Here is a 12,027-nt window from a genome sequence, read left to right on the forward strand (position 1 = left end):
GTTTATAAGCAACTTATTTTATAATTTGCTCTTTTTAGATATATTTATATAAGTATCAAGCTCACTAGTGAAGCATGGGTTAATTTTTCAGGCATTTGAAGTCCTCCCCACTCTTATCTTATGACCGAATTTCTGCGGATATTGTCCAGATTTGAGTATCAAAATTTATGGCAGCTCTGATATTGGAAGTAGGATTGAAGAATTATTGGCTGTACAACATCACATTTCGCACCATATTTAGCTAAATCAATAACACTGATTTTATTAAGGCAGCTACTTCTGCTACAATTTATTGAGGTACAATGAATTGAAGAGCTAGTGGGTCCAAACACAGGGTACTGAAGATGAAAGAGGATATTAATAAGATCGATGTGACGTTGTGTGGTTATCAGAACTACCTGTAAACACAAACATAATAAAATTTTAATCAGAATGTATGTTTTTCTACAAAGGAATAGAGCAGGGAGAGATTTAGGTGTGAACTTCATTGTAAATGAGAAAACTGAAAACAATAATGAGTTACAGATTTTAGAGGAATCTTAGATAAAATTACAAGGTCCATTTTTAAAGAGATACGAAAATATTCCTTGGAAATGAAACAACTCATTGCATTAAAATTCTCACATTCAGGTAAAAAAAAAATATTCAGAGGGTTACAGAAACTGATATGTGACTAAAAATTCCACTACAAGGCGATAAAAGGGTGTACATAGTAAAAGAAGGATAAAACTAAAGACTTTGTTTAGTACGCAATTTCAGAACTGACAGCAGAAATGACAGAAGTCATACTTCGAGAGAACTTATTAGAAAACTACAGTCTATATCGCACACGGCTTCGTATTTATGACATTTCTGGGGTATTTCGACTACTGCCATCATCAGATCCTGTAATTATTAACAATAACAATGTCAACAACTTGAGCTCTCAACGAATGTAAATACATTATAAACAACGAACTTTACCAAAGTTCAGTGCCAATTCCAACAAAATCTTTGCCAAAGCAGGGATAGGTTGCCAGGTCAGTCCCAAATTTTACAGAAATACACTTGCTAGCAATAGGTTACCGCTTACAGATAAACTATTTGCATCACTAAATGATTGTGGAATACCAACAAAATTTATAGAGGCGGCACTGATGAGGAATACTTTGCCGTCGTTTTCCCAGTCATGTGCAAGTAAAGTGACAGAGCCTTCAAAACTGTATTTTTTATCTATTAATGTTTGAAGTGTGTACTGTTTAGCTTTTCAACATTACTAGTTATTTTCTTTGGTACATCTATCATATTATGCGCCCATCATTTTTCTGGCTTCCTCCAATGGTAGTCAGAGGAAGATGTGGAATTTAAAATTATGATATAAACATGGTATATCAAACAGTTCATTGTAAGAGTGAATTCGAAGACTGTGACAGAAGAAAACTGTATTAGATGAGATAATCAAGGAAAAGAAAGCAAATCTTATAAGTGTCTTTTATTTCTCATTTTATTATCAAGAGTAATATTATACAATACAGTCTTAAAAATGCACTTCAAATATCAAACGTCAAAAAATAAAAATATCTTCTCGACAAAGTATTTTTCCTTCAAAAACTGAAAATCGTGATATGTACAGTTCATTAATCGAGATAAATCTTATTGAAAAAAATAAGACACCAAAATGCGCCATATTGATTGTTGCATTTAATATAACAGGACTTCACAGAAGTGCACGTTACTAAATATAATTTACACAAATAAACGCAAATGGCAGGTCTTTTGCATGATAAGTATTGTTTGCAAACAATTTCAAGGATTTTTAGTTGTAACTCAGCTTGTGCGATCGAAGCAAATTTCTGTATGTAAACTGCTTTTTAAAAAATTATACCGTTAATAATGCATATCTGATCGGAATTTTTTCTTATGCATTGTTCATTTCAATGTGCAACGTTTAAGAGCAGTATTTGCCTCATTTCTCGCTAGTATTTTTCACTGGATACATAATGTCACTTCTGTGAAACTCATTTTCAAAGCACGATCAAATTATTGTTGTTTTCTGTCAATGCATTGTTACAGCGAGATAACTCTTATAATCAGAGATTAACACCATTTTTCAACAGAAATTATTCACACAGACTCATATTTCTGTTTTGGTTAAGTTGGGATTTTTTTTTAAGGAAGCGATTATTAAATACACGCATTGTAACTTAACCTGTGTCGTAATGAAGTATCAGACGGAACAATATTATTGTGCCCAATTACAGTACAATGTAGTGTGTTGCACTCCGATATGAAAGAATTCTAGTTGTGTGGATGAGATAGCATTAAATTTTATAATTCGCTGCCATCAGTGTGATCGAAAACAGTGACACAAACTGAAGAACTGCGGAAGCTCCAAAATTCTTGATTGTATGATTTAAAGCTTGCTAATCGTTCTCTCTGGAAGCACGTCATGTCCGCTGTTTTACCGAATGAAACGAAATGAAGAGGTATTCGCAATCGTGGCTGCAGTAAGAAGCGATGCTGTATTAATTATGAAATTTGTAGATTATGTTTGAGTTTTCACGTGACGGAAAGGGAAGTTAAGAAAAAAATTTACAGTTGCGGCTCCATATTGCCAGTTGCAGTCCTCACTCAGTTTTCTGCCTAACAGAATGTGAAGGCAGGTCGTAAGCACCATCGGTGGACATGCTTCCCGTGAATACCGTATTTTTTACGCAGGGCCTTGAGCGCTGCTGCGTATATACGATACATCCGAGATAAAGTCAATAGCGTCTTTCTAAAAAGACTATCAGCTAATGGAATTTCCATTAAAACAAAAAAATATGCATTTGATGCATGAAAAGGAACTTTGTACTCCAGTGGTAACACAGCTCATGACGACGACGCCTGCCCCGTCTCACGGACTGTAGGCTGGTGGCTTCGTGCTCATTTCGTATGGATCCGTAGTGTCTTTGTCTGGAACAAAGCAACAAATTCAAAATGATAGAGTTACAGGTCATGTGAAAGACCTTTTTTGAAAACAGTATGGTTTCTGTCTGCCCTCCCAGGCGCGAATATATCGCTACAAACTAAATTACATTCTAGATGATAGGTTAACTCCCAGCAAAATTTCTCATCAACATCGTTTAGTTGCAGATGACAAGCTACCTGTAGTAATTAATACACAAGTGATCCAGAAAAATCATGGACACCAAGTGAAAAGGTATTAACAAGAAGAAATGAACTACTGTTTGAACTAAACATCCACATAATTTTGTAATCATTTAATAAAAATGTTCACGTTACAGAATAAATAAAACGGAAACCCACTGACGATGACACAATGGTGCTGAACACATGTTTGGGTACTGAGAAAAAACGGTGTTTTGCATAACTGGCAGACCTCACATCCTACAATCGTAATCTTTCTTTCCTGCCAAGTAAGTTTCACTTTTTATAATTTTTCCCTCCTTTCTATGTCTATTCTAGCCCAGTGGTCGTCAAGCTTCTTTGCTCAAGAGCCAATACTGGAATTTTGTGGTGGCACCTCGTGTCGCTTATCTGCTGATCTTACTACACTAGTAACCGACGTAAATAAATGTGTTAAGAGCCCACAGTAGACTAGCTAGTTGTAAGTCGGCATCATTCGGAACACATGGTGTCGACTGTTCTCTGTTTCGGATTGCTGCTGCCCTCAGCGATCCAATAGCTGTGACACTTTCAACTGCCTCACGAAGTGTTGTGTTGCCTGCGTGTGCAGATAATTAACTGGTTAACAATGGCAAGACTACTCATTTAAATACATTATGCAATACGACACACAATTATTAATGTTTACTAAAAGTATCGAACGTCATTTTTCTTCTACTCATTCATTTCTATTGCAACAGCCTTAATTTAATGTTCCGTGCTACAAGTAAGTACCACACTTGAAGGTGACCAGCCTTGTAATGCGCTGGTTCAAATCCATATTACTTCCGTTTGAAATTTACACTACAACAACTGATCGACAGAAGATCTGCACGCCCGTGGGTTGTCAGTTGCAGAAGATGAACAATAAAACATTCTCCCTCTCACTTCCTCTAGCCTCAAAGTGGCCGCAGTTACTAACCCCTCAGCCCTGAGGAAAGCGGCCAACTTTACTTGGCCCACGGCCAAATTCAACCGCGTCAATTAAAATAATGCGATTCTTAAAAATATTACTGCCTTTTTAAGTATTTTTGTTTGTTACTAAACAAGAAAACATCACTCTTGAGAAGCTCTTAACGTTAGTTAGCGTTGTTTTTGGATTCGGCTATTAGTCGCTAGGCGCATATTATTATAAAATACAGCTGACAATCGCAGGCCGCACTAATACTTGAGTCGAGCCGCAGCTTGATGACCACAACTCTTCCCCGTATTTTAATGCAATGTAATTTAACTCAGCCTAAAATTTCTAAATATTACTCATAATTGATCAAACAGCTAAGTACATACGTCTTGAAAGTTCTGTTTCTCCATTTCTATTCGTGTAACCGTGATTGAAAAGCCCTATTGCTGACGATATTACAGATATAAATTTAATAATCAAAACAATGAGCAATAGCATTTATTTTTATCCGCAGTCCAACACAAAGAAAGACAGCGGCACAGGGTAGATATTAATTAAAATAGTTGACAAATACAAAACTTCAATTACCTAGCCGCATTCTAGTACAGATTACATGTAAAATTAGTTTTTCACAGTCTGTTCAGACTGTCCAGATGGGATTAAGTACGGTAGTTGGGAAGAGGATTGCTTGAAATGAAATGTATCTCCATATATAAAAGGCAATGTCCTTACTGAGTGACACATCATCGCCCAGCCTAAACAGCTAAGGATAGAAACTTGGAACTGTGAGAAGTTGTGGATCTTATACCGAAGGCGTCGTTTCAGAAGGGATTGTCCGAAACTCCAGACCTAAGAGGATGAAATGGGGGATGAAAGGCTCTTTGGAAGTATGTAGCTATTAAGGGAATTTTGAAGCTAGAACTAAGAAAACTGATATATGGTTTCTCAATCAGAAAATAAAAAAACTTGTTTCGGCATTTCTGAAAATTCAACTCCTTAGGGAGTGCAATAGGGGATGAAAAGTTTTGAGAAAATACTTCGAACATTAAAAAAAATTTAAAGCTAAATTTATTAAAAAATGGTTATTCACTTCTCGGTTAGATGTAAAAAAATATTTGTTAGGAGATGAAAGTTGCTACAAAAATATCTCCACAAGAACGCAAAAGGCATGATAAACAAAAACTTTGGAATCCAGTAACCAGAATCTCTTTTTGGTTAGAGGAACATTCAGAAAAGACAATGCTCATATAGCCTCAATTAGCGTGAGAAGCTTAAAAGGTTTTGCAATTTGTGAGCAACATTTAAATTCGATAAAATAAAAATATCTCTGCTGGCCATTCAGTGTACACAAGTGAAACAGCGGACACTAAGCTAGTTCTCTGTTTTACTTCGGTTCTCACTGTTTTTATGAGAATCATTTCACGTTTTTAGTCCACAGTCATGTAATAGCATTTAAATGATGCAACCGTCTGAATGATATATTCACTATTTGGCTGTACATACTTCTTTATTTTATATACTATCAAGATTTTGGCCTCAAATCATTATGAAGAACAACAATGTTGGACTTCATTAGACTTTGTTATTTGCAGCCATCGCCAATATCTATTGAAGTGAGTGTGCCATCGTGTTTATAAGTACAAAATCACAGAAAGTTTTGCCAGACCGGTACCAAACATTTTTTCCAGCAATAAAACAATTGTAACACAGATAGAACATCAGTACAATAGTTACAGGTGCAGTGAACACATCTGCCATACTTTTTGGTTATTTTGTACTTATCTACACGCTGAGACAGCCAATTCAATAGATCTTGACAATGACTTCATCTCACAATGTCTAACTCTACCCAACATTGTTGTAATTGATAATGGTTTAAGCCCAAAATCATGATAACAATATAAAATAAAGAATTTTGTACAGTCAGATTCGGAAATGTCATTCAGGTGCTGTATCTTTGATGTTAATGGTTGTAATTGCCCCACAAAGAAATCTTGACATTCTGTGATGTGAATATACATAACCTTATCAAGGTACAAAATGTGTAATTTTCCTAATACGCCGTAGAATGATGTTGTTCGCATCTTCTTCTCAGCCGCAGACACATAGGTACAACTAGTTAAAAGATAAATATTCAGGTAGTCAAAGCACCCATCTGTTCATTTTGCTATCCTCTGCCAAATTATGGAAACTTTATAAGCATTGTCTAAGTTTTCTTCACTCCCAAATGCAGTAACCATAGCTGCGCCACACAAATATGTTTCACGTGGCTGTTAGGAGAAATAAAACATTATTCAGCTCCTAAAGTTTGGCGTTCGTCTCTGTAAGAAATCTTAATGTTAAGAGGCAACAACTGAACTTTGATCCTTTCTTCTGGATACATATTTCTAAAACCTCTGTAAACGAGTGGACGACATTTAAAATAAAGGACGAATGCTTTTCAAAGTTTCCTGTGGTAAAACATCGCCATATTTTACCAGTCATTGCTGTTTTCTTGGGCAGGCGTTGACCAGTGATTTTCAGTTTTTCGCTCTCAAGTTTCACTCAGTGATGGAAAAAGTATTTTGCTCAGAGGCACTAATCCGCGAGAAAAACATTATTCAACATGAATCGAAAGCCTAACTAAAATTTAAAACAAACGGCTTTAGAATTAGTGGATACCATGGTTGTACAAGCTGATGACAGCAAAATGAAAAAACGTAATCAGAAACTTAGTGGTTGTATAATATGTCAATGGAGATGAATATCAAATATGTAGGATCATTCTACTTGATATATTCTATGGGACATCAGAGGTAGTAAAAGACGACAGAGACAGGAACAAGTCTTCTCGAACTATGTATTGGTTTGAACCACTGTATTCTGCCAGAATAATAACATAACGAAGAGAAAGACGGCTGACTGACAGCGAAAACTTGAAAACTGGGTAAGAAACGGGTTTTTAAGAATAAATACCTGTATTGTGCAAGATTACATGTCGTATTGGAAGAGTGGCCAGGAAAGGTACACGCTATTGATGCAAGGAATGCTTTGCAACAACACCATATTTATTTTAGATTTTAAATTAGTTTTCGCTACACCCAGTGCCTCTCCACATCCTTGTCAATTACTTTTCAAACCCTTTTTTCCTGGCATCTTCTGCCAGCTGATGCCTTACCTACAGAAGCTTCTCCTCAGCATGAAAGTGCTACAAAAACTTGAAACTTATGGCAGCCATTATTAAAATGCTGTCCACGATCTGGGACGGACAGCTTAAGGGCCCCAATCTGGAGACAGACACTGTTTCATGTCCCAGTTCTCAGTTAACGAATCTGTTGAAATTAGCACAAGTTTTAGCATTTTCCTCAAAATCAAGAAGACTAAACCATTCTCCTCTTGACGTACGTGCCCTCACGCTCAGATACCACGTTTCATTTTGCGAATTTAGAACGTTGTTGGCATAAACTTACGTTTTCTTAACCGCCCCATTGACGGTCAATAATATCGCACAGTAATATTATGCAATAGCATTTAAGTTCTTCCTGGACTGCTCAATAATATTGGGCAGTAACATTGTGGTTCGAACTATTGGACGATGAAGAAGCTGCTGCTGAGATAGTTACTCTACTTCGATGTAAACAGAAAAAGAGGCGGCTGTAAAAGTGGTTCAAGCAGCGTCAAAGATCACTCACGAAGAGGTTGAGACAATTGAGGATAAACTAAGAACAAAACAAACAAAAAATCCTAGCAAATATGAGTAGGACCCATGCTCCGATGGTTCCGTACAAACTTAGTTATGTTTATAGATAATTCATCCATCTCAGGAATCGAGAATTTCTACAATTTTTGACTATTATCGTTATCAATATTGGTAAGGTATCGGCTCGGGGAAATCAATGACTCTCGATAATACTTTAATCTTAAGTTTCAGGTTTATCTTTTTTTTGTAATTTCTCATTCCCTTTTGTAATTTTTCATTTATTGTATTAACTTTGCAGTTATATTAACGTGCCACGCTAATTGGCAATTGAAGATGCGTTGACTTCGTCGTGCCTCATCCCTGTAACTATTACTGGTAAGACTTGCTGGAAGGCTCCTGAGAAGAAGATAGTACAGCCGTCCATTGTAATTCTGTTTTACGAAAACGTCGCTTTGTTTTGTGGATATCGGAACCTCGCCCCAGACATTGGAGGTACTATCCTACGTCAGTTATCAGTACTACTTTGCTTTGAAACATAACAGATGCTGAGCGAGTCGTAGACATACCGTACATTCTCAACGAAAGTTTATATGTAGAATTACCAGTTCGTAGAGGACCTGCAATGCTAGCGCTTGTGTAGGGCGATAGTCGGGCAGCCTTATGCCAATCACAGCTAGGTAGCAAAGGCTGGGCTTCCTCAGCAGCAGGAGATTTCTGTTCACTCAGTTAGCATGAAATATTTGTAAATTCCCCGAAGCTATCTCATGAATAACTCTACCTATTACTGAAAACAAGATCAAATCCCTACATTAGTTATTCAGATTTTTGACATTTCACGAATGGAATGTAAGTTTATAATAGCAAAAATATTTGTGTGTAGTATAATTACATATTAGCAAGAGGAAACTACAGCCGGAATTTTTTCCCAAGTGCAGGCAGCTTAACTGTATGGTTAAATGATGATGGCGTCCTCTCGGGTAAAATATTCCGGTGGTAAAATAGTCCCCCATTCGGATCTCCGCGCAGGGACTACTCAAGAGGACGTCATTATAAGAAAAATGAAACATGGCGTTCTACGCATCGGAGCGTGGAATGTCAGATCCCTCAATCGGGCAAGTAGGTTACAAAATTTAAAAAGGGAAATGGATAGGTTAAAGGTAGATCCAGTGGGAATTAGTGAAGTTCGGTGGCAGGAGGAACAAGACTTCTGGTCAGGTGAATACAGGGTTATAAATACGAAATCAAATAGGGGTAATGCAGGAGTAGGTTTAATAATGAATAAAAAAAAAAAGGAATGCGGGTAAGCTACTACAAACAGCATAGTGAACGCATTATTGTGGCCAAGATAGATACGAAGCCCACGCCTACCACAGTAGTACAAGTTTATATGCCAACTAGCTCCGCAGATGACGAAGAGTTTGATGAAATGTATGATGAGATAAAAGAAATTATTCAGATAGTGAAGGGAGACGAAAATTTAATAGTCATGGTTGACTGGAATTCAATAGTAGGAAAAGGAAGGGAAGGAAACATAGTAGGTGAATATGGAACGGGGGTAAGAAATGAAAGAGGAATCCCCCTGGTAGAATTTTGCACAGAGCATAACTTAATCATGGCTAACACATGATTCAAGAATCATGAAAGAAGGTTGTATACATGGAAGATGCCTGGAGATACTAACAGGTTTCAGACAGATTATATAATGGTAAGACAGAGATTTAGGAACCAGGTTTTTAATTTTAAGACATTTCCAGGGGCAGATGTGGACTCTGACCGCAATCTATTGGCTATGAACTGTAGATTAAAACTGAAGAAATTGCGAAGAGGTGGGAATTTAAGGAGATGGAACCTGGATAAACTGACAGAACTGGGTAGCTTTGAGAGATGAAATAATGAAAGCAGCAGAGGATCTAGTAGTAAAAAGACGAGGGCTATTAGAAATCTTTGGTTGACAGAAGAGATATTGAATTTAATTGATGAAAGGAGAATATATAAAAATGCAGTAAATGAAGTAGGAAAAAAGGAATACAAACGTCTCAAAAATGAGATCGACAGGAAGTGCAAAATATATAAGCAGGGATGGCTAGAGGACAAATGTAACGATGTAGAGGCATATATCACTAGGGGTAAGATAGATACTGCCTACAGGAAAGTTAAAGAGACCCTTGGGAAAAGGAGATCCACTTGTATGGATATCAAGAGCTCAGATGGAAGCCCAGCTCTAAGCAAATATGGGAAAGCAGAAAGGTGAAAGGAGTATATAGAGGGTCTATACAAGGCCGATGTACTCAATGTCAATATTATAGAAATGGAAGAGGATGTAGATGAATTTGAAATGGGAGATATGATACCGCATGAAGATTTTGACGGAGTACTGAAAGACCTAAGTCGAAACAAGGCCCCAGAAGTAGACAACATTCCATGAGGACTACTGATAGCCTTGGGAGAGCCAGCCCTGACAAAACTCTACCATCTGGGGAGCAAAATGTATGAGACAGGGGAAATACCCTAAGACGTCAAGAAGAATATAATAATTCCATTCCCAAAGAAAGCAGGTGTTGACAGATGTGAAAATTACCGAACTATCAGTTTAGTAAGTGACGGCTGCAAAAAAAACTAACACGAAGTCTTTACTGAAGAATGGGAAAAATTGGTAGAAGGCGACCTCGGGGAAGATCAGTTTGGATTCCGTAGGAATGTTGGAACACGTGAGGCAATACTGACCCTAAGACTTATCTTAGAAGATAGATTAAGGAAAGGCAAACCTACGTTTCTAGCATTTGTAGACTTAGAGAAAGCTTTTGACAATGTTGACTGGAATGCTCTCTTTCAAATTCTGAAGGTGGTAGGGTTAAAATACATTGAGCGAAAACCTATTTACAATTTGTACAGAAACCAGATGGCAGTTATAAGAGTCCAGGGGCATGAAAGGGAAGCAGTGGTTGGGAAGGGAGTGATGCAGGGTTATAGCCTATCCCCAATGTTATTCAATCTGTATATTGAGCAAGCAGTAAAGGAAACAAAAGAAAAGTTTGGAGCAGTTATTAAAATCCATGGAGAAGAAACAACAACTTTGGGGTTCGTCGATGACATTGAAGTGCTGTCAGAGACGCAATGGCCTTGGAAGAGCAGTTGAATGGAATGGACAGTGTCTTCAAAGGAGGATATAAGATGAACACCAAAGAAAGCAAAACGAGGATAATGGAATGTAGTGGAATTAAGTCGGGTGATGCTGAGAGAATTAGTTCAGGAAATGAGACACATAAAGCAGTAGATGAGGTTTGCTGTTGGGGGAATTATTTAACTGATGATAAATGGTTTAGCCAAGAAGGGAATAGAAGCGTTCGAGATGTGGTGCTGCAGAAGAACGCTGAAGATTAGATGGGTAGATCACATAAGCAATGAGGAGATATTGACTAGAATTGGACAGAAGAGAAATTTGTGGCACAACTTGACTAGAAGAAGGGATCGGTTGGTAGGACATATTCTGAGGCATCAAGGGATCACCAGTTTAGTTCAAAATGGTTCTAATGGCTCTGAGCACTATGGGACTTAACTTCTGAGGTCATCAGTCCCCAAGAACGTAGAACTACTTAAACCTAACTAACCTAAGTAAATCAAACACACCCATGCCAGAGGCAGGATTCGAATCTGCGACCGTAGCGGTCGCTCGGTTCCAGACTGTAGCGCCTAGAACCGCTCGGCCACCCTGGCCGGCACCAATTTATTATTGGAGGGCAGTTTGGAGGGTGAAAATCGGAGGCCAAGAGATGAATACACTAAACAGATTCAGAAGGATGTAGGTTGAAGTAGGTACTGGGAGAGGAAGAAGCTTGCGCAGGATAGAGTAGCATGGAGGGCTGCATCAAAACAGTTTCTGGGCTGAAGATCACAACAACAACAACAACAATTACAAATTAAAAATTTCAGGATTTTTTCTGTCACTTCTACGATGAATCCTTGCTCCTTGCCAAATGTTATGATTCTTGGTCAACGTGAAGTACCGTATCGGTTTTGTGGAGTGAGTTTGATAGTTTCAAAAAATGGTCTTGTGTCATATTGACTTAGAAGCTTGAATTTTTTTATACTGCTAAGAGATCGTAGACCTTAGGAACTGACACAGTCTTCAGTGTGCCTCCCATTCCTGAGGAAAGTGCGTGTTAACAGTCGTACAAACAGATGGACGGACAAAAACGAAGTGATCCTATACAGGCCCCATTTCGGTTTTTACCGACTGAGGCACTGAGCTCAATGAAACATTACCGCAATTTTGTACGTTTTGATGGTTCTAAAATTATAA

The 12,027-nt window shown here is 37.7% G+C and overlaps 1 protein-coding gene across 2 annotated transcripts in view; it reads right to left on the bottom strand.

The window, feature by feature from the left end:
* Positions 1 to 1,465: 1,465 nt before the first annotated feature.
* LOC126278329 (putative inorganic phosphate cotransporter) overlaps positions 1,466 to 12,027 on the bottom strand; it is a 331,537-nt gene continuing 320,975 nt past the window's right edge. For both annotated transcript variants that reach the window (XM_049978349.1, XM_049978350.1), the window contains exon 10: positions 1,466 to 2,934. In XM_049978349.1, the coding sequence (XP_049834306.1) occupies positions 2,876 to 2,934 (59 nt within the window). In that variant the 3' untranslated portion in view covers positions 1,466 to 2,875. The remainder of the gene's footprint in view (positions 2,935 to 12,027) is intronic.

The sequence above is a fragment of the Schistocerca gregaria genome, chromosome 6 (genome assembly GCF_023897955.1).
Source record: "Schistocerca gregaria isolate iqSchGreg1 chromosome 6, iqSchGreg1.2, whole genome shotgun sequence".
Lineage (NCBI taxonomy): Eukaryota > Metazoa > Arthropoda > Insecta > Orthoptera > Acrididae > Schistocerca > Schistocerca gregaria.